Source organism: Ochotona curzoniae, unplaced genomic scaffold, assembly GCF_017591425.1.
Source record: "Ochotona curzoniae isolate NIBS_2020 unplaced genomic scaffold, NIBS_Ocur_1.0 contig_1014, whole genome shotgun sequence".
NCBI classification, from domain to species: domain Eukaryota; kingdom Metazoa; phylum Chordata; class Mammalia; order Lagomorpha; family Ochotonidae; genus Ochotona; species Ochotona curzoniae.
The window spans coordinates 5119490-5147483 of record NW_024464920.1 but is presented as its reverse complement, the minus strand read 5'-3'; the positions used below and the strand labels follow the sequence as shown (position 1 = coordinate 5147483).

Sequence of the window (27994 nt, the reverse complement as noted above, 5' to 3'; positions counted from 1 at the left end):
AGCCCGTGAGAGATGGCTGCTGGGGACGGAGTGATGTATGTAACGCAGATAAAATGTCAGCAATTCTAAATGGGTCCGGAGATGCAGCCGGGGCGGGGGAGGAGGGCGGAGCAGGGATGGGGGCGCGGAGGGGGTAGTGAGGAAGGGGAAAATGAGACGTGGGTGCTCGCCAGGGACGCGGCAGGGGCAGCGCCCCCTCCCCGGGACCCAGGCCCGCCGAGGGGTGGGCCCGGGAGGCAGGAGCCCAAATGAGATTTTGAAGAGGGAGCAGGGCTGGGGGCGGCGGCGGCGGCGGGGGCGGGGGGCCGGAGCTGCTGATGTATAGCGGTTTCATAACTTCCTCGGTATTAAAGGCAGGTTCACGGCGAGGGCAGCGCCATCCATCACTCGCCTGAATGGGGCTGGGATTTGCTGAGAGGCGCGCTTGCTGTCTGCTGCGCCTGCCCGGCGCGGGGAGGGAGGGCCGGGCAAGGGACACCCTTCCCCACGCAGGGTGGGTAGGGTGGGCAGGGCGAGAACCTAGGCTGCTTTGCTGGGTGAAGGGCAAGTGGGTGCTGCTCCCCGTGGGGTGGACTGGAACTGGAAGAAAGAGGAGGAGGGTGGTTGGTTGCAGGGGCTGAGAGAAGAGGGGCAGGGACTGGGGTAGAGGCGGGTGGGGGGAACCCTGGGGGAGGAAAACTGGGGAGGAGGGTTGTGCATTTGAACATGAAATTGATCACATGTAAATATAATGCAAATGACATGCAAACGAGGCCAGGATTTGCTGGGTCCACAGCTCAGGCATTCGCTTTCCTGGACTGAGAACTGGGGCCAATTTGCATCCGGTTTCTATGTCTTGTGCCTTGCTTCCTCATTGGTAATATTTTCAGAAAAAGAGAGATATATAACTCAAGGTCTCTCTTGTCCAGGGCATGGACAGGCCAAGGTGAGGCTAGTCCTGGGGCCTCTGTGGGAAAGGGTGAGGTCACCCCCAAGCACTGTCCCATGAAGCAAATGGCCACACCCAGGTGAGAGGGAGGCTCTGCAGTGGCTGGGGCTCCAGGATGAGGCAGACAGCTGGAGGGTGAAGACGTGTGTCCGGTGGGGTAGCCTGGTCACCTGCCCTTGCAGGTGAAGATGGAAACGATGAGCCCAAGCTTCACTGAGGAAATGACCTTCCTCCGGTCGCCCTGCTGGGGGATGCCTCGCCACAACTGCCACGCCTGACAGCTCTTCAACAAACCCCAACCGCCCAGGAGCACACAGCGATGTTCATGTTTTCCCCGGCTGTCTGTTGAGCTGCGTTGTGATTTTTAAAGTTTAACACAGTGACACAGAGAGAGGTAGGTAGCAAGAGAATCTTCCAACCACAGGTTCACCGATCACTCCCCTCCCCACCTACTCCCAACGTCCATAACAGCTGGGACTAAGGCAGGCCAAAGCCAAGAGCCAGACGCCCCATCTAGGGCCCTCACGAGGGTGGCAGGGGCACAGGGAATCGGGCATCCTCTGCTGCTCTCCCAGGATGTGTGTCAGCAGGAAGCTCAATCAGAAGTGCAGGCTGAGATCTGATTTGATGTCAGTGGTGGTTGAACCCACTAGCTGCAATGCCCGCCACTTCACACCTCATGGGCACGGGGTACCTGGCCGGCCGGTGTTCAGGGAAGAAAAGCACTGACCTGTCAGGACACAGGGGCTAGCAGGACCATGAGGCCTTTCAAGCACAAGGGACACAATGAGTGGGTGGTGACAAGGGTCACAGTACAGTAGCAGGAGATTGGGGAATGCAAGCAAGGACGTGCACTGGACTGGGGTCTTGGGGTGTGGCTGGGCATAGTCATTGGCACAGATGGGGTGGGAAGAATGGTCCAGGCCAGGCTGAGGGACTTGAGGGCTGGATGAGGGTATTACCCAGACGCCAGTCGGGAGTAGGCAGTAGGAGAGATCATATATTCATTCAATCATGGATTCCTGCAACATTAAAAAAAGTATTTAATTCCATTTTATTTGAAGGCAAAAAGACAATGAGACACATCTTTCATCTGCTGGTTCACTCCCTGGGTGCTCACGAACGCCAAGGCTAGACCGCTAGACCAGGGTGAAGCAGCCTGGAACTCGAGGCCACTCTCCCCACTATGTGGCACAGATGCAAGGACTGGAGCCATCCCCTGCTGCCTCCCAGGGTATGCATAAACAGGGGGCTGGACTGGAGCGGAGTGGCCACTGCTCCATCCCACACATCCCAAGAAGTGAATTTACTGCAGTGCTACATGCCTGCCCCAACAGACATGTGTTTGCGCCCCAACTGTGTGCAAGTGCAGAGGTCTGGTGGGGGCGCACTCCTTGCCCTCCATATATCATGGCCAAAAGGAAGGTGCATCCTTGGAGGTGTCATTGCTCAGTCCCTGGAGGTGTCACTGTGCAGTCCACACAGTCTTCAGGGCGGTGTCTGGTGCGGTGGGGGCTCTTAGTGGATGGAGGTCCAGCCCTGCTGGGATCATCCTTATCCCGGTTTCAAAAGGTGTGGTGTGCACAGAGGCCTGCAGAGGAGGAAGGGGAGAGGAGGCAGCAGGGGTGGAGAGGAGCAAAGCCAAGTTGGCAGGGCCATGGAGAGTAGTCTGGGGCACGGGGAGGGAAGGCGGCGCCTGGGTGCTGGGACTCTGGGGTGCCCTTCGCATTGGCTGAGTGGCAAGGCGCCCAGACTCAATCTCAACTCCTCTTCCTGGCTCCTTGACCCAGATCTCACGCCCATTACTGCTGCCACAGTCCCTGGGGCTGTGTGTCTGTCTGTCTGATGTCTGTGTGGTCCCCTCAGGATAATCGCTCTGGACAACCCTAACGCAGCTCAGACAGATGGTCCGTCCTCCTGGCCCCGACATCTCCCACCACTGCATCAAGCCAAATTACTCAGTCCCCCCACCCCCCACCAGCCCCAGGCACCAGCGGAATCCGATTAGCAAGGAGAGAGCTGCACTGGGCTGACAGCTCCTCCAATAATTGCTTCCCAAGTAAGCGATGCAGATCAGACCGTGCAGCCTCTTCCCCTCCAGGGGGCCCAGGCATCCAGGCTGCAAGGGACAGGGGAGGCCACCGGAGTGGGGGACCCTGGGAAGCTCCCGCCTCCCTCCAGTTAAGGGAGCTCTATACCAGGAAGATGAGCTGTGCTACCTTGGGGCTGAAGGGTGCAGGAGGGTGCAGGGTAGTGAGGCTGAGCCAGGATCCCATTAGCTGTATGTGTCTGCTTCTAGGAGAGGGTGTCACTCTGTCTCCTCTTTATGTACCCATTTCCCAGTCAGGTAGATGAAGGCACAGATGTAGAAGACACAATGACTGGGACGTGGTTGAGCCTGTCAAGAAACAAAGAGGCATGAGTAGGCAGGTGTTCTTTTTAATATTGTTTACACAGTTGAGAGGGATGCACACCCATGTGGGGAGGGACAGGCATGGAGGAAGGTGGGTAGGACAACCATTTCAGTATTTTGTTTTATTTCTCCTGTATCCATGGGGGTGTGGGGGTGAGGTGGAGGAAGACAGTCCTTACTTTTTAACCACATCAGCACCTGGGCATGGCGGAGGTCATCTGATTCATCTGATGACGCCTTAGAGACCCTGATGTGGGAACAGTATTCCAAGGCTGTGACTTGAGAGGTTTGAGTAGTTCTAAGAATTCATTGGTTTTATTGCTCCAGAAAATCTTTTCAAGATCTATTATCTGGTCCAGCCCAATCCACATCCCATCCAGCTCTCGTGTCCAACCCACATCAAGACTCTGCCCTTACATATACCAACAGGTGCCTCTGCCTTGGCTAGCCTGGCCTGTCCCCAGCCCTGGCTCTTTTGCTCACCAACTGTAAGTACAGTCTAACGGGGAGTGCCCACAGTTCTTGTCCAGGCATTTTCTTAGCTTTGGATCTTGTGCCTGCCAGTGGTGCTGTGGTCCAGTCATGGGATGTGTGTGTGCAGTGCTTAAGATGCTGCTTGGGGGCCCGGCATGATAGCATAGCAGTTAAAGTTCTTGCCTTGAACGTGCTGGGATCCCATATGGGTACCCGTTCTAATTCTGGCAGCTTTACTTCCCATCCAGCTCCTGCTTGTGACCTGGGAAAGCAGGAGAGGATGGCCCAAAGCCTTGGGACCCTATACCCGCATGGGAGATCTGGGAGCTCCTGGCTCCTACCTTCAGATTGGCTCAGCTCTAGCCATTGCGGCCACTTGGGGAGTGAATCATCAGATGGAAGATCTTCCTCTCTATTTCTCCTCTTCTTTGTATATCTGTCTTTCAAATAAAAATAACAAATCAAGCACCCAGCAAGATGGCCTAGCAGCTAAAGTCCTTGCCTTGAACGCACTGGGATCCCATATAGGTGCCGGTTCTAATCCCAGCAGCATCACTTCCCATCCAGCTCCCTGCTTGTGGCCTGGGAAAGCAGGAGAGGATGGTCCAAAGCCTTGGGACCCTACACCCATGTGGGAGACCTGGAGGAAGTTCCTGGCTTCGGATTGGCACAGCACCAGCTGTTGCGGTCACTTGGGGAGTGAATCATCAGAAGAAAGATCTTCTTCTCTGTCTCTCCTCCTCTCTGTATATCTGACTTTGCAATACAAATAAATAAATCTTTAAAAAAATAATAATAGATAAAAAGAAACATGGTTCTTTTTTTTTAAAGATTTATTTTATTTTTATTGGAAAGGCGGATATACAGAGAGGAGAGACAGAGAGGAAGATCTTCCATCCAATGATTCAGTCCCCAAGTGAGCGCAACGGCCGATGCTATGCCGATCCAAAGCCAGGAGCCTCTTTCGGGTCTCCCGCGCGGGTGCAGGGTCCCAAAGCTTTGGGCCGTCCTCGACTGCTTTCCCGGGTCACAGGCAGGGAGCTGGAAGGGAAGCAGGGCTGCCGGGATTAGAACCAGCGCTCATATGGGATCCCGGGCGTGCAAGGCGAGGACCTTAACCACTGCGCCACCGCGCCGGGCGCAGAAACATGGTTCTTTAAAAAAAAAAAAAAAAAAGATGCTGCTTGGGAAGCCCATACCCAATGGCAGAGTGCTTGGGTTTGTGTCCCAGTTCTAATTTTTCCCTTTTTCTTTTAAAAATTAATTTCTATTTATTTGAAAGGCTAATCCAACAGTTCACTCTCCAATGGTCACACCAGCTGGAGATTGGGGAGGCCCGAATCCAGGAGCCAGGAGCCTCCTCCATGTCTCCCGTGTGTGTGCAGGGTCCCAAAGACTTGAGCCATCTTCTACTGCCTTCCCAGAGCCCTATGCAGGGAACTGGATGGGAAGCAGAGCAGCAGGGGCTCAAGCCTGAGCCCATATGGGATGCCTGCCCACTGTACCACAGTGCAGGCCTCCAGCCCCGTTTCTTTCTTTATTTTTTTTAAAGATTTATTTTTTATTATTTTTTTTTATTGGAAAGGCGGATATACAGAGAGGAGAGACAGAGAGGAATATCTTCCATCCAATGATTCACTCCCCAAGTGAGCGCAACGGCCGATGCTATGCCGATCCAAAGCCAGGAGCCTCTTTCGGGTCTCGCACGTGGGTGTAGGGTCCAAAAGATTTGGGCTGTCCTCAACTGCTTTCCTGGGCCACAGGCAGGGAGCTGGAAGGGAAGCGGGGCTGCCAGGATAGAACTGGTGCCCATATGGGATCCCGGGCGTGCAAGGCGAGGACCTTAACCATTGCGCCACTGCGCCGGGCCCGAGCCCCGTTTCTGATTGCAGCTCCCTACTACTGTGCACACTAGGAGCCAGCATGTGACGGCTCAAGTTGCTGGATCCCTGATCGCTATGTGGAGGACCTGATTTCCTGGTTCCTGGCTTGTAGCTTGTAGCTTATAGCTTCTGCCTGGCCCAGCCCTATCTTTTAGAGGCATTTCAGGGGAATGAACCAGCAGATTGGAAGATCTTTCCCTATCTCTGTTTGCTGTTCAATCAAAATGAAAATATAAAAAATATTTGAAAAGAAACCAGTGGATGAAGCCGCAGCCTAGCGGCCCTGGTTCTGTATATAGTCTGGGAGGCAGTTGGGAGTGGGGCCCAGTGGACGTGCAGAGAGCTCAAGGACCCTTCTCCCTGCCCCAGAGCAGGGCAGGCCTCTCAGCATCCCTTTCGGAGTGCCATTTCCTCCCTTCCATCTTGCTTCCTCCCACTCTCTCGTTCCATCTCCTGCTGATCTTGGAGATGCAAAGACTCCTCCTCAACCCTCCTCAGGCACCAGCCCGTACCCCAGACCATGTCTGTCAGCAGCCTAATGGAAATTTCCAGGAATGCATTGTCCACCCTGTCCTCAAGTACTTGTGGGTTTGTCTGACCTGTTTCTATGGCCTGGATCCTGACTCAGCTTAGTGTCTGCTTCCTGAGCCCCTGGCTGTGGTTGCCGCCATGCCCCTGCCTCTGACCCATATGGAGCACACAGTGCTTGGCACAGCAGTGAGAACCTCATGCCATGAAGTCATGATTATACAGGAAGACAAAAAGTTCAGTGGCTACCATCGTCTTGCCACTGAGATAATCCAGGCACACACACAAAATTAAGTAGCATGCCCGAGGTGGTTACCTGTTAACAAACAGCGAAGCTGGGATTCAAACGCTGGCGACGTCACGGCATAATTCATACGCTCAAGGCCTCTGCTGCTTGCTGGGCTGATTTTCTTTACAATACTCTTTTAAAAGATGCATTTTAGGGGCTGACGTTGTGGCTCAACAGGCAAATCCTCCTCCTTCAAGTGCCAGCACCCCATATGGATGCTAGTTTCTTGCTGCTCCATTTCTGATCCATCTTCCTGCTAAAGGCCTGGGAAAGAGCCCAGCGTGGTAACATAGCAGCTAAAGTCCTCACCTTGGATGCACCCGGATCTCATATGGGTGTCAGTTCTAATCCAGGCAACCCAGCTTCCCATCCAGCTCCCTGCTTGTGGCCTGGGAAAGCAGGATGGCTCAAAGTCTTGGGACCCTGCACCCGTGTGGGAGACCCAGATGCAGCTCTGGGCTCCTGGGTTTGGATCAGCTCAGCTCTAGTCATTGTAGCTGCTTGGGGAGTGAACCAGCAGATGGAAGATCTTCTCTTTCTCTCCTCCTGTCTGTATGTCTGACTTTGCAATAACAATAAATAACATTTTAATAAGAAAAGGGGCCTGGGTAAAGCAGAATGGCCCAAAGCCTTGGATGCTGCACCCACATGGGAGGCCCAGAAGAAGCTTTAAGTTCCTGGCTTCGGATCAGTTCAGCTTCAGCGGCCATTTCCCTCCTCTCTTTAACATGCCTTTCCAATGAAACTAAATAAATCCTTAAGAATGCATTTTTACTTATTTATTTGAGATGCACAAGGACAGACAGTGTCCACTTACTTGTTCACTCCCCACAAGCCCATAGCAGCCAAGAACTCAGTCCAGGGTCTCCCAGTGGGTGGCAGGCACCCAGCTACTTGGACAATCAACTGGCTGCTATTGAAGGCTGCCCTGGCAAGAAGCTGGCGTTAGGAGGACCAGCCCGGGCTCGAACCCAGGGACTCTAACGTGGGAGCCTGGTGACTTTACGGCTGGGCCAAATGCCCGTCCCTGCCTGTAAGGAGGATGAGAGCAGGTCTAGCACAGCCAAGTTGGTGAGCAGACTCCACTGAAAGTTAAACACCGGAATCCACTTGGGGCTCCTGGGGCGTGGGGGACCACAGGTGGTGGTGATCTGTTGCTGAGCAGGGGGGCAACTGGTGGCAGGCAAGCCAGTCCCCTGCTTTCCCCGACTCCCAGTCCGGTTTCTGCAGCTGGAGGTCCTGCAGCCAGGCAACCTTTCCTACTCCAGAAGTCCAGAGGCCGGGAAGGGGCTGGAGGATCAACCTGGAAAGCCAAGCGAGCTGGAAGCCAGAGCTAGGCCCGCCAGACGCCCATAGATGGCGCTCAAGGCCCAACACAGCTTCAGCAGCCGCGGAACTGCAGGGAAGCAAGTGAGCAGCTTAACCCCCTCCTGCCTGGGCTCAGCTGCAGAAGCAGGCTGCTGGGGAGCCGAAGACTCCTCCCCAGGCTGGGGGCACCCCAGTCTTTAGGTTTTTCTGCCCATCATTTCTGGAAGATCTAAGACCTCTGGAGAAGATGGGCTTATGGAGAAAGACAGTCATCCAGTTCCACCAAGGAGTTGAATTTAGGGGGTAGGAACCCTGGGGGACTCTGCTGGCCTGTCATTCTTTGGTGTGGGCAGGGGCTTCCAAAGTAATCAACTCAGCACTGAACACGCAAGTGGCCGAGGCCTGGGTGGGCAGGAAGGTCGTTTGCAGGGTAGTCAAGGTCCTGAGAGAGCTTAGAGCAATGAGATGATGCTCTAGTGAGAGCCCCCCACCCCAGTTCAGGGGTGCATGTGGAGATGGGGGAGCCTGTTCTAGAAGCATCAATGCTCTCATTTCATTCACCCCCAGAGAAATAAGCTGATACCACAGGGAAGACATTCACAGAGGGGGATGGACATACAGACACGGAGAGCATGCCCTATGGGAGACGAGAGGTAGGGATACACTTGTGTGGAGAGAGACGTGAGCACACGTGCACACACACACACACACAGGGAAGACAAGGGGCTTCAAGGGGTGGGTGCGGAGGAATTCAGTGTCCCAAGCTGGGCTGGCTTCTCACCCTTGGTGTCTCAGGGTTTCTGCACCTGTGGGACCTGTCCGATTTTACATATTGCTAGGAGATCAGAGGAAGCTTGACAAGGGGCAGCATCCTTGCTCTCTCCCTTCTTGCTGTGTTGGGTTCATTGGTCTCCTTCCTCATCGCCTGCAGGGAGACTTGGCTTGTCCCCTTAGGTGTGTGTGTGTATGTGTGTGTGTGTGTGTGTGTGTGTGTGTGTGTGTGTGTGTGTGTGTGAGTGATGGTGGTGAAGGCTTATGGTGGTTTCCAGTCAGTGAGTCTTAGAAACAGATCCAGAGAGAAAACCAGAACAAACCATGCCAGAACAGTTCTGGCCGATGGCCTGGGGAGAGGATGCTGAGGGGGAACAGATGGTGAGCAGCAGTCTTGATCTTTGCTTGTTCAGAGAAGGCACCTGGGATGGAGGGATCTGACAGGACGGACGGTTAGTGTTACACAGCCACTGGAGTGCCTCAGGGACGCCCCAATAGCCAGTGAGACGTCATTTCTGGGTGCTTCTGGAAGGATTTCCATACGAGTTGGTAGGCCCTTGAAAGGTCAACAGAATAAGCAGGTGGACGAAGGCCGAGTCTCTGGGAGCGGGGACAGCCATCTTTTCCTGCCCTTGGAAGACATTGGAGTCGGAATTGCTGCTGTGGAAATGAGGCTTGGGCAGAAAGCAGGGTGGAGGAAGAGTGGGTAGGAAGTGCCCAAAGTGTCTTCGTGAATGTTCTGCAAGTATTAATGGCTCTTGGAGGGCTGCAAAGAGGGGTGGATTTCACACCTGGCACGGAAGGGCTAGAAGTGATCTTCAGCCATTGTTAATACCCTAAGAAGAGTGATGAACTGCGGATGGCTGAAGCCTTCTGATGAGAAAATCCTTTCGGATGAGCTTATTGATTGAACTTGAAGACCAGGTAATGCACTTTAGTGCGAGAAGCCAGACTCTACCCAGGGTACTGGCAGAGTGTGACCGCTTTAAGATTTCTTGAGCTTGCCGAGCTGGAGAGGTAAAACTACAAATCCCAGCATGCCTTAGGGCTGGTTTAGCCCGCTATCCGGAACTTTGAGTCTTTCCGGCAGAAGTGGTCGCGGCTACGCCAATCTCTTTTCGTAAGGAAGACCGACTACCATTCCCACAGCCCTTTGCGCCGGAAGTGGGGGCGGGGAAAGGAGCCGGAAGCCGGAGGGAGCACTGGAGCCGGTGAGGAAGTAGCAGGTGCCGGGGAAGTTGGGTTGCTGGGGCCGGCCTGGGGGCGTCGGGGCTTCGGGATGAGCCTCGCGGCAACCTGGACCTCTGCGCTGAGCGGGCCTCGCTCCGTCTGGGGCTGCTCCGCGTGCAGGGAGCCCACGAGGCCGCCCGGGAGGCCTGCGCGACTGTGGCGCTCCCGTCGGGCGGAGCCCGCGGGCGCCGAGCGGGATCGGGACCTGGAGGGGAATGAGCCCGGTGGTTACTGTGGTGACTTCACTGTCGCTCTTCCGCGGACAGGGCAGTGGACACTGCCTGTGTTCCCCCTCACGTCCCGCGTCCCTGCGTTGCACGGGGTGGGACTCGTGTATTTTGCAAAGTAGCCACGTTTCCTAAGCCTTCCGCCTTTGGCAACTTTAGGAAGAGTTTCCAAGGCTCTTTTCGGTTCCTGTAGCGTTTTGTTCAGGACTTTTCTTTTTTAAATATTTATTTCTTTTTGTTGGAAAGGCAGATTTGCAGAGAGAAGGAGAGACAGAGAACTTGAATCTGCTGGCTGCCTCCCCAAATGAACGCAATGGCCAGAGCTGAGCTGGAAGCCAGGAGCCTCCTCTGGGTCTCCCATGTAGGTACAGGGGTTCGAGAACTTGGGCCATCCTGCACTGCTTTCCTAGGTTGGATGGGAAGTGGAGCAGCCAGGACACGAACTGGCATCCGAATGGGATGTAGATGCTTGAAGGTGCAGGATTAGCCAGTTGAGCCCTCGCGCCTGCCTTTCATTCAGGATGTTACAGCTTTAGTCACACCCAGTGTTCAGGCTGTTTGATCTCTCACGGTAGTTGATGAGCTGGTTGAGCACTGGGCTGCGTTTGACTCATCCTGGATTTCTTTCTCACAAAGAAACTGACCCCTTGCCTGCCCTGGAACAGCTAGTGGGAGGTTGAAGGAAGCTATGATCTCCATGGAGGGGAGACTGACTCAGGAGAACCTTCTAGAGGCAAAACCAGGGCTAGAACTCAAGCCAGTGTCAGCCTGTGTTCCTTGTTATCAGGTGAGGCTTTGGAAGTCTGGAACACTGAACATTTAAGACCTTGTCACCACCCTCGTGGAACCTGTTGTGTCTAGCATGGAGGAAATGTGGACCCAGCCTGCAGCTGGAGCAGTCCGTCCACTGACATGGGTGCTGCGTGGGGCCATCTTGCCTGCTGCATCCTGCATCTGAGCTCTCTGTGAGCTCCGTGGGTCCTGGATAGACCTGGAGGGACTTCCCATACATCTCCTCTATAACGTTAATCTCCCACTTCCAGTGGATTAGCACCGGAGACTAGGTTGACACATCCGCCTTCCCTGGAGAAAGAGATCACCCTTGACCTGGGCTGGGGGTTGAGAGGGGAATCCTGGTGATGTGGGCACACCCAGAGCTTGGTAAGCCCTCAGTAGGAAGGAGTGTGCAAAGTGGGCAGCTGAACTTTGAGTAGTGACACAATATAGAAATGTTTCCGCGATTATGGAGGTGGGTAAAATTTGTGTCACTTGGTCCCGGCGGTGTGGCCTAGCGGCTGAAGTCCTCGCCTTAAACGCGTCGGGATCCCATATGGGCGCTGGTTCTGATCCCGGCAGCATCATTTCCAATCCAGCTCCCTGCTTGTGGCCTGGGAAAGCAGTCAAGGACGGCCCAAAGCCTTGGGACCCTGCACCCGCGTGGGAGACCCGGAGGAAGTTCCTGGATCCTGGCTTCGGATCAGCGGAGTACCGGCCGTTGCGCTCACTTGGGGAGTGAATCATAGGAAGGAAGATCTTCCTCTCTGTCTTTCCTCCTCTCTGTATGTCTGACTTTGCAATACAAACAAATAAATCTTAAAAAAAAATTGTGTCACTTGGACCTCCAGCTGACCCAGAAGAGGTGGTTAAGGTCCCGCGTGTCACTAGGGCAGTGGAACCCTGGTGGAGTAATGACACACTCAGGCTGGCATGTCCTCTCCTATTAGGGATCAGAGTGGCACCTGCTCTGGCTTCCTCATTGGCAGAGGTATAAAAGCCTTCTGCATGCTTCTTTGTGCGCCTTTTCGTCCCCTGGGTTCCCTGTTTTCTCTCTGTCTCTGTTGCACAGAGAAAAGACCTGAGAACAGACTACCTGCAAACGAAGGCCTCTTTTCAACAGTCGGCCGAACCATTTTTCTTTCTCTGGTGGTCGGCAAACCTGACAGAAATGCTGAGGAGACCATCAGGAATTTTTATGTTTTGGCATCTTTAAATTTTTATTGAAAAAGCAGATTTGCAGAGAGGAGAGACAGAACCTATTATCTGCTGGCTCACTCCCCAAATGGCCATAATGGCAGAAGCTGAGCTGATCTGAAGCCAGGAGCTAGGGAGCTTTCTCCGGGACTCCCATGCGGGTGCAGGGTACAAAGCTTTGGGCCGTCTTCCACTGCTTTCCCAGGCCGCATGCATGGAGCTTGATGGGAAGTGGAGCAACTGGAACACAAGCCAGCACCCATATGGGATGCTGCGCTTGGAGGAGGAGGATTAGCCAATTGAGCTATTGCACCATTTTAAGATTTATTTTATTTTCATTACAAAGTCAGATATACAGAGAGGAGGAGAGACAGAAGAAGATCTTCATCCAGTGATTCACTCCCCAAGTGAGCGCAACAGTCAATGCTATGCCGATCCAGAGCCAGGAGCCAGGAAATTCTTCCGAGTCTCCCACATGGGTGTAGGGTCCCAAGGCTTTGGGCCATCCTCAACTGCTTTCCCAGGCCACAAGCAGGGAAGCTGGATGGAAAGTGGAGCTGCTGGGATTAGAACCGGCGCCCATATGGAATCCCAGGCGTTCAAGGCGAGGACTTTAGCCGCTAGGCCACACCGCTGGGCCCCCCAACCCTCTGTTTAATCCACTTGAAAGGCACAACCACAGAGCAAGGGTGAAAGATCTCCCATCACCTGGCTCACTGCCCTAGTGCCCACAGCCAGCAGCCAGGGCTGGGCTGGGCCAAAGCAAAACTCCATCCTGTTCTCCCATGTGGGCGGGTGGGCCCACACATGTGGGCCATGCCCCACTGCCTTCTAGGATGCACAGCCATAGGAAACAGAAGTGATGTAAGGCAGAGGAGACAGAACTCCAACTGGCCATCTGTTATGGGATGCAGATGTCCCAGTCAGCAGCTTAACCTACTGCCCCACAATGCCTGCCCCCAGAAGGGTGGTTCGAGCAGCATCCTGAAGGCCTGAGTTGGCTGCCTGGAAGGGTGGGGACATGCCAGTTCTGGGTGGTTGCTTGTTGGGTGGTGCCCTCCTGTCTGTTTCAGTGGGTTTGTAGAAATGGTCAGTGTAGAGTTTCAGGTGCTGAGTTAAAAAAGGCTTCTTGGTGTATGAGTTGAATGGGCCAAATGGGCTCGTCAGAGCCCTGGGTTTGCATGGGAGTTGAGAGAAGGAGCACTTGGTGAAATTAACAGAGCCTGTGGTCAGGACCCCTGGCTGCTCTCCCTGCCTGTACCTGCACCAACATTGTGTTTCATTTTTATATCAACATTACCAAGTGGATTTTAAAAAATATATTTATTTATTTTTATTGGAAAGGCAGATACACAGATAGGAGGAGAGACAGAGAGGAAGACCTTCCGTCCCATGATTTACTCCCCAAGCTGCTGCAATGGGTGGAGATGAGCCAATCAGAAGCCAGGAGCCCAGAGCCTCTTTCAGGTCTCCCGTGTGGGTGCTGGGTGCCAACGCCTTGGACCGTCGTCTGCTTTCCCAGGCCACAAGCAGGGAGCTGGATGGGAAGCGGGGCGTTTGGGATTAGAACTGGTGCCCGTATGAGATCCCAGCATGTTCAAAGAGAGGACTTTAGCTGTTAGGTTATCGCGCCTGGCCTGAATGTTACTATATTTTAAGATTTATTTTATTTGAAAGGCAGATTCACAGAGACGAGACAGAAAGATCTTGCTTCTGCTGGTTCACTCCCCAAATGGCCACAATGGCTGGAACTGAGCTGATCCAAAGCCAGGAACAAGGAGCTTCCTCTGGGTCTCCCATGCGAGTGCAGGGTCCCAAGGACTTGAGTCATCTTCTACTGCTTTCTCAAGCAGTAAGTGAGGAGCTGGCTGGGAAATGGAGTAGCTGGGACACGAGCTAGTGCTCGTATGGGATATCATACATATAGGCAGAGGATTAGCCCATTTAGCCACCGTGTCAGCTCCAGATGTTATTTTTAGTATTTGCCCACCAAACTCTAATCCCTGGCCCTGTTGCACAGCTTGTAAGAGTAAATTCTGTGTCTTTCAGTTACCCTACTCTACTGTTTGAGTGGCATGAGGAAGGCAGACTGGCTCATTCATGCCTGCCAAGGTGGGGGAAGGGAATGGCTAGCCTGAGAACTGTGTAGTGTCCCCCAGAATCATTTGGTCTTGTCTTGTCAAGTCATTCCCAGGCAGGACTTGAAATTTCATGTTTATGGCAAGCCAATATATATTTTTAAAAGTTTATCTGTTTGTTTGAAAGGCGGGGTTAGAGAGAAGAAACAGAGGTTCCACCTGCTAGTTCACTCCCCAGTGTTGTCAGGAGTCAGGAGCTGCTTCTGGGCTCCCACGTGGGTGTTGGGCCTGCACATTTGGCTCATTTTCCGCCAGCAAGCTCATTTTTAAGTTGAGAATTGTGAATGGCCTGTGGATGATGTCATACATAGCCTAATGGCCCTTGGCAGAAAAAAACGGGTCCCCACCCCTCATCTAAGGTCAGATGGCGTGCATGGTTAAAAGCATAGCCTTGTGTCTGGGTTGAAATATCAGCTCTCTGCTTGCTGTCTCTGCGGCCCCAGGCAGGTGGCTCACTCTTGCTCAGCCCGGCCCCCCTCACCTGTACTGAGGGAGCAGTAATGCCCACATCCTGGGGTTGTTAGGCGGATCAATGAGCTGTACACGATGTAGAGCAATTGCTCGCCACCTGGAAGCGACAGTCATTAGCCCTTCCAGGTCTCTGGGCTGTGGCTGCACACCTGCGTCTCATTCGTCAGAGTGGTGGTTCCCAGGACACATCCCGGCTAGGTTGGTTTCATCAAGGATGGCATTTGCCAAAAGAATGCTACTAGCAAATGTTCGTTGAAAGCTTACTGTGTTCCTGTGATGGCCCAGAAACCAGTGCCTCTGAGCTGTGCCCAACATGAAGGAGGGTAGACTTATTCCTACTGAGGGTAGGGAGGGGACAGGGCCTCCTGAAGGTGATGCGTTCTCTTGGGCCCCACCTGAGCCTGGGGACTAGTGGCAGGGGTGTGGCCAGCACTGGACCCTCCTCCTCTGAGGCTGAAGGCTAATGGGGCTTCTGTCCCTCTTTGTTCCAGGTGACAACAGCATGGCTGTGCCCCAGACTTGCCCAGCAGGCTCCCTCCACGATCCTGCAGGTGCCCTGCTGCCGCCCCAGCCCTCTCCTCAGAGCCTGGCGGAGGGCTTCCTGGAGGAGGAGCGTCGGCTCAATGCTGAGCTGTGTCAGCTGCAGTTCTCGGAGCCTGTGGGCTTGATCTACAATCCCGTGGAATACGCATGGGAGCCACATCGTAGCTACGTGACTCGCTACTGCCAGGGCCCCAAGGAAGTACTTTTCCTGGGCATGAACCCGGGGCCTTTCGGCATGGCCCAGACTGGGGTGAGGGACCTGCCTTCTGTGGTGCTGGGGTGGGAGGCTGTACAGTGGGCACTTGCTGGGTATGCATGAACAGGAGTGGGCATGGTGGTGGTTGAGTGGGTGCTCCACCCCCATTCCCCAAACTGACTCCAGTGGTTTCAGATGTTTTCCCAGTCTCTCTGCCTGGACTTAACCAAGCACATTAATGAGAGTTCTGTTTCCCCTGAGTCAACCTCTAATTGCCTCTGAGAACCGCCTTCCTTCCGCTAACTCCATCCTTTCCATACCTTGCCACATCTTCCCCTGTCCCTAGAATGTGGTTGGAGCCAGAAGAGGGTCTCAGACACCTGGGTGTGCTGGGGAGCTGGCTGATGGGGAGGCTGCAGGGGACGCAGTGTATTCTGGCTGCCTGGCTCCTGTGTTGCAGGCACAGGGGGCTCTGTGGCCTGTGTTCCCTGCCCAGATCAGGGTGAATGACTCTCCCTCAGGGCGTGCCTGGCAGGTGGGGGCAGGGCAGAGGCTTCAGGACAGGAGGCTCAATCGCTTTTATTGACCCCAACTGGGTGATGAAAGGTGATCAATGCTGATCGATGGAGATGACAGCCTGGAGCTCGGGGCTGGGAGGGCACGGGGAGAGCAGTGGTCAGCCCAGTCCTTGTGCCTCCTTTAATCCGGCCTGCTTTTCACTCTGGGGCCAGCTGTTGATCCCCAGCTCCCTGGAGCTGAGCCAAGAGGCCAGCTGGGGTGGACGCAAGCAAGTAGCTGCTTCTAGGCCAGAGTCCACAAAGGAAAAGGGGAGACAGGGCCTGGTGTCATGGCTCAACTGGCTAATCCTCCACCTCCAAGCGTAGCATCCCATGAGTACAGGTTCGTGTACCAGCTACTCTACTTTCCATTGAGCTCTCGGCTTACGGTCTGGGAAAACAGCAGAAGATGGCTCAAGGCCTTGGGACCCTGCACGCATATGGGAGACCTGGAGGAAGCTACTGGCTTCTGGCTTTAGATTGGTGCAGCTCTGGTTGCAGCTGTTTAGGGAGTGAACCAACACACAGAAGATCTTTCTGTCTCTTCTCTCTAAATGTATCTGTCCAATAAAAATAAAGTTTACTCTGTTTCTTTTTAAAAAATGTAATTTTTATTGGAAAGTCAGATTTACGGAGAGAAGGAGAGAAAGATCCTCCATCTGTCGATTCACTTCCCAAGTGGCCACTATGGCCAGAGCTGAGCCGATCTGAAACCAGGGTCTCTCACGTGGGTGCAGGGTCCCAAGGTTTTGGGCTGCCCTTGACTGCTTTTTCAGGCCACAAGCAGGGAACTGGATAGGAAGTGGAGCATCTGGGACAGAAACCAGCACCCTTTTTGGATCTTGGTACATGCAAGGTGAGACTTTAGCCAATAGGCCACTGCACCGAGCCGGTAAATAAATCTTTAAAAAAAATAAGTGAGGGGAGACAGCTGGCCAGAAACAGGAGCCAGAAATCTCTGGGGCCCTTGGTGAAGGTGTGGGTGTCCAGGAGCTCTTGGAAGACAGAAGTTACCAGTTGGGTGCGACCACCCTTCTTGGCTCCAATTTGAAGCCTCTCACCTGTCTCTCCCTCCACAGGTACCCTTCGGGGAAGTGAGCGTGGTCCGGGACTGGCTGGGCGTTGGGGGGCCTGTACTGACCCCACCCCAAGAGCACCCTAAGCGACCAGTGCTGGGACTGGACTGCCCACAGTCTGAAGTGAGCGGTGCCCGATTCTGGGGCTTCTTCCGGAACCTCTGTGGACAGCCCGAGGTCTTCTTCCGTCACTGCTTCGTTCACAATCTCTGTCCTCTGCTCTTCCTGGCCCCCAGTGGGCGCAACCTCACGCCTTCCGACCTGCCTGCCAAACAGCGAGAACAGCTCCTTGGCATCTGCGAGGGCGCCCTATGCCGGCAGGTGCAGCTGCTGGGGGTGCGGCTGGTGGTGGGAGTGGGACGGCTGGCGGAGCAGCGGGCACGGCGGGCTCTGTCGGGCCTCATGCCAGAGGTGCAGGTGGAAGGGCTCCTGCACCCCTCTCCCCGCAGCCCACAGGCCAACAAGGGCTGGGAGGCAGTGGCCAAAGAGAGACTGACGGAGTTGGGGGTGCTGCCACTGCTGACAAGCTAAGTGCCCCTGTGCCCAGTGTGGGCAGTTTTGGAGGCCCACTGGTGAGTCTTTGCACCTGCAGAAGGCTGTGGTCCCGGACCAGACAGCACAGCCTTGTCGCCACATATGTGCTTCTCGCCTCCTGGACTGGCACCCATGAGCCATGGAAATTCCTACACTACTCCAGCCGTGCTCCTGGGGCCTGCCTTGGGGCCTCTGTCTCGCGGCTGGGACTCTTGGTGGCACCTCAGGCTGCCCTACCTCGTCATTCCTGTGGCACCTGCTGCTCATCAGAGACAGCCCTGGACGATGACATCGCAGGCCACATTTGCTGTTCAGAGGGAGTATCTGGCTGGGCTCCTTCTTATCCTCCCAGAACACCGCCCCGTGGGCCCTCCTCACTGGGGCAGGACAGCTGAGCGAGCTGAGAACCAGCCTTCAGCGGGAGGCTGGGGTTGGGCCAGAGGGTCAAGTCCAAGGCTTCAAGTTTCCTCCCAACTCTGGGACTTGTGAACTTGATCACAGACAAATGGGTGACACTCTGAGGTGTGGGTGCCACCTGGGTTAATGGTGCCTGGCCTAGACCGGCACACGGCGTGCTGCTTACACACTCTGCTCTTGGCTGCCTTGCCCCCTTGGGGGGATTGGTGGTGGGGTCATCACTACCGTACACTACAAGAGAAGCGCCTGGCTGCTGCACTTGCAAGACCTCGCCCTGGAGAGGGCAGGTTCTAGCTTGGCCAGAGGTGGATTGATGAAAATCACAACTTGTGATTTTTTTTCTTTCAGGCAAAGCATTAAAAGCAGGATCCTAAACATTCTAGTCTTTGCTACTTCTCTCCCCTAACTCCACTCCCCTGTGGAGTTCCCTCCTTCTCACCCCTTTGCTATTTGCAGTGGGTTCTCCTGTGGAACTGTGGGAGGATGCAGTAAGTCTGATTGCACCGTCTCTGTTAGGGGCCTGGACTGTTATAGGAACAGGTGATAGGGAGGTAAGAGCCGGCTGTCTCATTTTCTTTTGTTTGTTTGTTTTTGTTTTGTTTTTAATACTGTTAAACTTATTGATCTCTTCTATGAAGCATGAATCTATTTTTTTAAGATTGACTGGGCCTGGTGCTGTAGCCTAATGGCCATAGTCCTCACTTTGCATACGCCAGGATCTGGTCTCATATGGGTGCTGGTTCCTGTCCTGGCTGCTCCACTTCCTATCCAGCTCCCTGCTTGTGGCCTGGGAGAGCAGTTGAGGACAGTCCAAAGCCTTGGGAACCTGCATCACATGGGAGATTCAGAAGAAGCTCCTAGCTCCTGGTTTTAGATCTCAGCTCCAGCCATTGCAGCCATTTGGGGAGTGAACCGTGAACCAGTGGATGGAAGATCTTTCTCCCTGTCTCTTCTCTCTGTACATTTTACTTTCCAATAAAAATAAATTAAAAAAATTTTTTTTACTTACTTATAAGTAAGTTATAGAGAAAGTTATAGAGAAGGGTTTTCCAAGTGCTGGTTCAGTCTCCAAATGGCTGCCACAGCTAGAGCTGGGCCAGGCCAAAGCCAAGAACCAGAAGCTTCTAGGTCAGCCACATGAGAGTCAGAAACATAAGCACATGGCCGCCCTCCACTGCTTTCCCGGGGGCATTAACAGGGAGTTGGATCAGAAGTGGAGCAGCTGGGCCTTGAACTGGCGGCAGTATGGGATACTAGGGTCTCACTTTAATCACTGTGTCACATCATCACTCCCAATTTGTCTCCTCTTTCTCAACCCCCCCTTTTTTTTTAAGATTTATTTATTTTTATTGCAAAATCAGATATATTCAGAGAGAAGGAGAGACAGGAAGTCTTCCATCCGATGACTTCCCGAGTGACCGCAAAGGCCAATGTTGCGCTGATCCGAAGCCAGGAGCCAGGAATCTCTTCCTGGTCTCCCATGTGGTTGCAGGGTCCCAAAACTTGGGGCTGTCCTTGACTGCTTCCCAAGTCACAGGCAGGGAGCTGGATGGGAAGTGGGGATGCCGGGAGTAGAACTGTCGCCCATATGGCATCTGGGCATGTTCAAGGCGAGGCCTTTAGCTGCTAGGCTACTACGGTACTGGGCCCATGTTTTAAAATACCTATTTATTTTTATTGGAAAGTCAAATATACAGAGAGGAGGGGAGAGAGATAGGAAGATCCTCCATCTTCTGACTCCCCAAGCAGCTGCAATGGCCAGAGCTGAGACAGTCTGAAGCCAGGAGACCAGAGCTTCTTCCAGGTCTCCCACACGGGTGCAAGGCCCCAAGGCTTTGGGCCGTCCTCCACTGCTTTCCCAGGCCACATGCAGGCAGCTGGACAGTAAGTGGGGCTGCTGGGATTAGACCTGGTGCCTAAATGGGATTCTGGCGGATGCAACGCAAGGACTTTAACCACTGGGCTACTACACCAGGCCCTGTCTTCGATTTTTTTTAAAAATTAATCTCCTTAAAAGTCAAAACCAACAGACGAGAGCTACCAACCACTGGTTTGTTTGCTCCTGAAATGCCCACAATAGCCTGGGCTGGGCATCTTGTGTGTAGATGACGGGCTCAGGCCTTAGGGCCAGCACCCGCTGTGTCCCAGGGTGCTTCCAGGGGAAGCTGGCTTTGCAGTGGGGCTTGCATTGATGATTGTGTGCAGCTTAAGTTGTTGCACCTCAGTGCTCAGCTATAATCTGTTTCAATGGTATTTACTAAAATTATATCCTTGCCTTTGCTTGCTTAAGTTATTTAAGGATATTTTATTATTTGAAAAGCATAGTTATATAGAGGCAGAGATAGACCTTACACCTGCTGATTCATCCCCCTCAAATGGCCGTCATGACCAGAAGCTTCATCTACCATAGGTGCAGGGGCCCAAGTACTTGGTCCACCTTCCTATACTTTCCCAGGCACATTATCAGGGAGCTGGATCAGAAGTGGAACAGCAGGCCTGGCACAATAGTGTAGTAGCTAAAGTTCTCACCTTGAACGTGCTGGGATCCCGATCCCATATGAGCGCCTATTAAAGTCCTGGCAGCCCCTCTCCCATCCAGCTCCCTGCCTGTGGCCTGGGAAAGCAGTTGAGGATGACCCAAAGTCTTGGGACCCTGCACCCATGTGGGAGACCCAGAAGAAGCTCCTTGCTTCTGATTGGCTCAGCTCTGGCCATTGTGGCCGCTTGGGGAGTGAACCATCGGATGGAAGATCTTCCTCTGTCTCTCCTCCTCTCCGTGCATCTGCCTTTCCGATAAAAGTAAATCTTAAAAAAAAAGAAAAGTGAAACAGGACGTAACCAGCACCCGTGTGGGATGCTCGTGCTGCAGTAGTGGCTTAGCCTGCTATACTACAGCACTAGCCTCCACAAGATTTTTTTTTTTTTAAGATTTATTGATTTTTGTTGGAAAAGCAGATCTACAGAGGGAAGGAGCTACAGAAAGATCTTCCCTTCACTAGTTCACTTATACTCCCCAAATAGCCAGAATGGCCAGAGATGAGCTGAGCTGATGCAGGGAGCCAGGAGCTTCTTCTGGCTCTCTCATGTGGGTGCAAGGTCCCAAGGACCTAAGCCAGCCTCTGTTGCTTTCCTAGGCCACAAGCAGGGAGCTGGTGCCCATATGAGATACCGACACTTGTAGGTGGAGGATTAGGCAGTTGAGCCATTGTGCTGATCCTTCCTCCTCCGTTTTTTATTTATTTATTTTTGTTTGTTTTGTTTTAAGAATTATTTGAGAAGATAGGGCTACACACATGGAGTTCCCACCTTCTAATTGACTCCCCCAAATGGCTGCAGGCATCAGACAAGATTGGAAGCTGGGAGATGGGACTGCAATTCAGATCTGCCATGTGGATGGCAGGAACCCAGGTGCTTGAGCCGTGGCTGCTGCCCCCTCCTCCCCAGCGTAGCACTGGGAGGGAGCTGAGGTCGGGAGCCAGGGCTGGGAAGGGCATGTCCTTACGACTAGACCAAATGCCCGGCAGTACTTCCACCCAACAACGACACTGTGACAGGCTGGTATGTTTGTCTATCACTCTGGACCCTCCAATGAAGTTAAAGGTCATGAAGCAGAGGAAGTTGTGTATCAGGGCAAACTCTTTACCTTCTGAAAAGCAGGGTCAGTGTAACAGTTGACTTCCCACAGTTTGGTAAAGAGGCAGAGAAGGGACGGGTACAGCCCATTGCTCTTGCTGCATGGCCAATGAACAAGCTACGTTGGGGTTTTGGTTAGCTGAGAATCCCGTCAGGGGTTCCGCCTGGGACACGGTGTATCGTGCGTCTACAGCCTGCCACATGGGCTAGCAGGCAGAGACGCAGGGGTGATCTCCCGCAGTGCGCCACAGCCCTGACAGAGGCGCTATGGAGCGATGCACAAAGATTAAGTCGTCATTCCTGTACATATTTAGCTGAGTCTGTCAGGGAAGCTCCCGGGAGGTGGTGGTGTTGTAAGTGGGAGATGGGAACATATTGGAGAGCTTGGATAACAGCAGCATTTTGCTCAAGGGCTGGCCAGCAGATTAGTGTTTGTCCCAAATGGAAGACAAAAAACAGAGAGGTAAGTGGGGGAAGGATCTAGAGTAATCTAGAGGCATTTGAAGTCCGGTGGGGGAAGTGAGCTGCGCACTGAGACAGCCCACGATGGTGGGGACTCATGGTGGGCAGGTGGCAGTGCAAGTAGAATGGCGAAGGGATGGAGGGATGAGTGGGCCTGGTGGGCGTCCTGGGGGCCCGGGCAGAGTCTGGGTGAGAGCCAAGAGCTCGGCAAGAGTTGTGGAGGCACAGAGGCTTGTGGCAGCGCTGGACCTGAAGGCCTGGGCATGGCTGCATCTGCAGGGGTGCCTTCCCCATGTGGGGTGGGAGGGTGTCACCTTCAGTTCCTGGGAGCCAGTGTCTCGCAGGGAGAATCTGGGTGGGGAGTTCTGGGCCACCTGTTTCAGAGGTTACCACATGAGTCTATGAGGGCTGTGATCATAAAGATCTAGCCACAGGGGGACTTCCACAACACATTCGTGCTCTCGTAGTTCCAGAGGCTGAAGCTCAACATCAGGTGTTGGTGTCCCTGGTTTCTCTTGCAGCTTTGCTCTTGGCTTGGAGATGAGCTGCCTGTTCCCTGTGTGTGCATCTCGCTGACCATCCTCTCCTCCCACTCCCCCTGCCTTTTTCTCTTGGGACACCAGTCCTATTGCATTAGAGCCTCACTATGACCCATCTCATGCAATGCTAATGATCTCCCCAAATACTTAATTTTTTTTCTAAGATTTATTTTCATTGGAAAGTCAGATATACGGAGAGGAGAAGACACAGAAAGACCTACCATCTGCTGGTTTGCTCCCCAATGACTGCAATGGCTGGAGCTGAGCCGATCCTAAGCCAGGAGCCAGGAGTCTCCTCCTGGTCTCCCATGTGGGTGCAGGATCCCAAGGCTTTGGGCCATCCTTTGACTCCTTTCCCAGGCCACAAGCAGGGAGCTGGATGGGATCAGAATCAGCGCCTATCTGGGATCCCGGTGCAAGGTGAGGACTCTAGCCACTAGGCCACTGCGCCAGGCCTGAAACACTATTTCCATCTACAGTCACATTCAACATGGGAATTTGGGAGGGACGTGGTGCAATCTGTGACAGGCCCTCAAGGTCCCAGGGTCAGGTCATTGCTCTGTGTTGTCCCAGCAATCTCAAGCACTGTAGAGCATTCAGGATGGTCTTCGTAGCATCTACGGATCTGGGAATTTATCTCAAGGGGATCAGACTTCAGCCTCTTGTCATTCTAGATGACAATTTCTTCCTACAGAAGCAGAGTCCTTAGGTCAGAAGAAGCTTGCTGCCTTCTGAGACCAGAGGGAGTGGGGGATGCAGCTGCAGCAGCGTTCAGAGCAAGAAGTGTGCAGAAGCCGGAATGCAACCGCTTGGGCTGCTCCACAGGCTTTCAGTATGCTATGGTAGCCACTGGCGAGAGACTTTTGAACTAGAGCCAAAGTAAGAAGAATAAGCAAGTCTGCTCCTCAGTTCAGGAGCCATATTTCAGGTGCTCAACTGTCCACACGCAGTCCATGGCTAATAATGGGATGGTTTAGTTGGGGAACATTTCCAAGGTCACGGGAAGTTCAGATGGACAGAGGTAGAGGTCAGTGGCTTACAGCCCTCCCTGCCTGGGAATCAGAATTCACCTGTGAATGTCTTATAAAAAAAGTAAAAAAAAAAAAAAAAAAAAAATACAAGTGTCTCAGCACTGCTTGTAGAGATTTTGATGCCAGTGTGCAATAGCAAGAAGAAGGTCTGTCACCTCCTCCTCCCATGGAGCTTGAACCTCGTCCCTACCACACACACACACACACACACACACACACACACACACACACACACTCAGTTTTCCAAGGCCGTGCCGGGAAAAAGGCTGTCTCTGAAATGGCAGAGGGAAGGGCTTTGTTGGAGAGAATTCCCCACTCTCCCTCATGGCATAGGATGGATCTGGAGTCAGACCGCTTTCTGATCCCTCACTTTTGCAGTGTTTATCAGCAACTTCCCCGTGTGTCAGCCCTTGTGCTAGTCACTACAGGAGTGACAGGGGTGAATTTGGTGGTGATTCCCTCCCTCACATTGTTCCTGTCTCCTGCTAGGAGATACAGGCATATAATTATAGTATAAATCACGCCGAGAGCATGCTGTGAACAACTTAGAAGCAGTGCTCAGGGCGCACTGGACAAGGACGTGATTGGCTCCGGGAGTGTGGATGGGCGCGTGTTTGCGGGAGAGGGCGGTGATGGGCAGCTTGCGGCTCACTGAGTCCTCTCACCCCATCTAGGATAGATATTTGCAAAGCAAGAGGCCACCGTGTCAGATTTGGCCTAGGTGTCTCATTCAGACTGACAAGGATTGGGAAACAGGACTAGCGAGGGACTCGGGGGGTCCAGGGGTCAGGCGGCTGGTAGGCGTGGGCAGAGTCTGTGGGAGATGGGAAATGGAGCTTCTGTTCAGAGATGAGCTCTCCTTTTGAAAAGATTTGTATTAAAAAAAAAAATGTGTCTGAAAGGCCGAGTGACATAGACAGGCAGATCTTCCATTCATTGATTTGTTCCCCGAATGGTCACAAGGGCTTAGGTCTAGCCCAGGCCAAAGCCAGGAGCTGAGGACTGCATCCGGGTCTCTCCTGTGAATGGCAGGGACCCATGTCCTTGAGCCATGACCTGCTGCCTTCAGCAGGAAGTAGAGCAGGGCATTCTGGGGAAGCATGCCAACATCCCAAACAGCCTCTTGTGTATTGTGCCAAGTGTCCCCGAGGCCTCTTGTTCACTTAACCACTAAGAAGCAGATTGTCCAGGGTCTAGATGAAAGAATACTGGAAATGCAGCCTGGCCATAGCTGGGACAGCGAAGTTAGGGATTGGGTGGTGGAAAATAGAGGCTGCTGAGTGTCTCCCACCTCGGTCTTGACTCTCCAAATCCAGTAGTCTTTGCTAAGAGGATATAACCCAGCTGTTTTCTGTTTTCCCCCTAATGCCCATGGAAGTCAATGACCACAATGGGGATGTGAAACAGCGAGGTTGGACACATGAATAAACTTTCCAGTTGTGGCCATCAGTTGATGCAGAAGGAAGTGGCTTTGAGGGAGCAGGATTGCTTCCTTCTTTACTGCCAGCCTGGCTCAAGCCCAATCTTAGCGGTCAAGGTTGAATTCTAATGTTATTTGGAGGCTGTAACACTTTGTCTCTCTCCTGGGTTTGGCCGTTGCTGTCTTAAAAAGAAGACATCTGCAGTAGAATCTTCTTGCACATCCTTCTGCCCCTGCAGCCGGCTCAAGGATGCTCAGACTGACGTCAGCTTCCCAGCCCCCTGCTTGCACAAGGCGATGGCCGAGAGCCCAGATCAGCCTTGGGCAGTGGGCTGTGCCAAGGGGGGGGTGCCATTGCCACTCTCCGTAATTGAAGCTGCCTGACCCTGATCACTAAGGCCAGCAATTTCCTGTCTGCCGGCTGGGAGCATATGGAGGGCAGGGGGCTTCTGTAGGCCACTCAGTCCTTCCATCTACCTTGAGTGGTTCTAAGTCTTCATATCAGGCTGCAGAGGCCCGGCTCCCCTTGTATTCTGCAGGCAGGAGCCCAACCTCGCTTCGTGGGATTTCTGGGTCTTTTGGAGCCGTCTTAAGAGCCAGGCCCTGCTCCTAGAGCCCTCTCTCACCATGCTTTCCGCTGTGGCCCAAACCGCACTTGGGTGATACAACTCTGCTGGCTCTGTTCCCAGCATCCCGTGGGTGTGTCACCCTGAGACATGGTGGTGTTCACAGGTGTAGTAGGAATCCCTAGGGGAGAACTTGTCTCAGATGTGTTCCCAGGAGTCGCATTTGACACGTATTTGGGTACATTTTTCCTGATCTGCGGTTTTTGAATCTTTCAAATGAACGCCTGTGTAATTGAGCGTGACCTTTTTTTTTTTTTTTTTTTTTTTTTTGCTGCGTGGTGTCTTTTCGTGTGTTCGTGCGTGTGTGCGCGGTATTGTTGGGTAGCCTCCACCTTCTGCTGCATCTTCGGGAGACTCATGTCTTTCCAAGTGTCCTCTGGAAAGAGGAAGGAGAGGAAGGAGGGAAGCCGGGACTCGAAGGGGAGCCTCTGGGGGTGGCGGCAGGAGCGGGGCGGGTGGCAGGGAACGACGCTTCGGGAGGGGGGGTGTGCCGCAATCTGTGGCTCGGAAAACAGATTTGCGGAGGCGGCAAGCAGCCCGGGCGCGCGGGGACTTGCGGGGCGGGGGCGGGGGCCGCTCTGGCCCCCAGCTCCTCCGCAATCCAATTAAATAACATTTAAATGCATAACCAGCCCGCGCGGCGATGAGGCTGGAGATTGGAGCGGGCGCGGCGGCAGGCGCGCGGGCGGCGTTTTGTGGAGCTCAGCGATTCTGGCGGCAATTTCCCCCCGCTCGGCTCAGCTTTTACGAGCCCGCTCCCGGCGCCGCGCCCGCTCCGCTGCGCCCGCCCCGCTCCGGGCCGCTTCCCGCCACTCCCCGCCTCCGCGCGCGGTCCAGCTCGTCACCTCTGCAGCCTTCTGCTGCGGCCGCGTGCGCGCCGCGCTCTCTCCGTCTCCTTTCTGGCTGCCTGCAGCTCTACCCCAACCCCGGGTCCCTGGCTGTCTCCCCTTCTGTCCGTCTGTCTCTCTCTGGGTGTGTGTCTAACTCTCTCCTGGGCTGCCCGTCTCCCGGCGCCTGCCATCTGTCAGTTTTTATTCTTCCCGCTGCTGTTTCTGCCTTTGACTTTGACCAGAGTCTTCTGGCTGAGGCTTTGCCTCTCGGGGCAGAGGGGGAGAGGATGGGAAAGTGGCATCCCGCCATTTCGGGGTTCTTTCTCTTGACTGCAATGGCTTGGCCTTGCACCCCCAAATCTTTACCTTGCAATCCTTTGCCTCAGTCCCATGAGCCAGATTTGTAGTCAGCTGCCTTGCCAAGGGCCTTCAATGCTCCAGTTTTCTCCACCTGGATATCCGTAGAGGCCAGGAGAAGGGGTAGGGCGGAAAGACGGGGAAAGCACACTCCAGGCGAAAGATGGATCCCGAGTGAAACTGTTGGACATGTGTAGACAATAGGATGTGGACTGTCTGACATTGTATCAATAATGTCGAGGTAGATTTAAATAACAGACTGATAGAATAATGATTCCTTATGAAGGACTACATCATTGTAGTAAAATGGGGAAATCTGTCGGGGGGATGGGAGTTTTGGGGGGAATCCCAGCCTATACGAAATTGTACCACATAATTCAAAATTCAAAATAAAAATATTTTTTTAAAAAATTAAAAAAAGATGGGGTAAACACAGGCCAAGAGTAAGAGAAGGGAGAGTGACTTTGCCAAGACCCCGTGGGTGGGTGGGAGATCGTGGGAACTCCCTTGTTCCCACTTCCTGAAAGTCCCTGAAAGTACTACAGAGAGGTGGTCCATGGGGGCTGGCTCCCTCCTGAGGTTAGCATGGATGCAGATTCAGGATACTGCTTGGTGAGCTAGAAGGGGGCAAGTCACCCACCAGAATATCCCGAGTTTCTGAAGCCAGACACCCGAGCAGGACAGAGTCCTGCCATCTTGATGCCAATGCTTCCTCTGCCTTTTCTGTGCCTGCCCAGCACCGGCAGTAAATGGAGCCTGTCATTTTGCCAGGTCCTCTGTGCCCATGCAGATGCATTTCTCAGGGGAAAGAATGGAAGGGGCCGAGGCTTTGGTGCCAGCGTCCCTATGGTGGTGGAGGGGGGAGAGATGGAGCCGTGAGACCTGTGACACTGGAGGATCAGGGCATGTCACACCCCAAGAGTACACAAGGTCACCCTGGGCCGCGACAGGCTCTGCCCTCCGTTCTTCCTGGGAGTTCCCACTGCTTTGTCAGGAAGCAAGAGAGAAAACAAAGCCAGAGAAGGATGTGGGGTCTGAGATGTGGCTCCCTGTTCAGGGGTTCATGTGCTGGAACGCTTGGCCTTCAGGGTGACCATGTTAGGAGGGGCAGGAGTTTCAGGAGAGGGTGGCCTGGGGGCTGG

General features: G+C 53.7%; 1 protein-coding gene across 2 annotated transcripts; it reads left to right on the top strand.

Moving 5' to 3' along the window:
• Nucleotides 1-14331: 14331 nt before the first annotated feature.
• Nucleotides 14332-18587, top strand: SMUG1 (single-strand-selective monofunctional uracil-DNA glycosylase 1). Of its 2 annotated transcripts, XM_040979875.1 has the most exons (3): nucleotides 14332-15424; nucleotides 17007-17126; nucleotides 17460-18587. In XM_040979875.1, the coding sequence occupies exons 1-3, from the start codon at nucleotides 15095-15097 to the stop codon at nucleotides 17532-17534; spliced, it is 525 nt and encodes a 174-aa protein (XP_040835809.1). In that variant the 5' UTR covers nucleotides 14332-15094; the 3' UTR covers nucleotides 17535-18587. The 2 variants fall into 2 exon arrangements, with proteins under 2 accessions (XP_040835809.1, XP_040835800.1); XM_040979866.1 differs by having other exon boundaries at nucleotides 17007-18587.
• Nucleotides 18588-27994: the final 9407 nt, after the last annotated feature.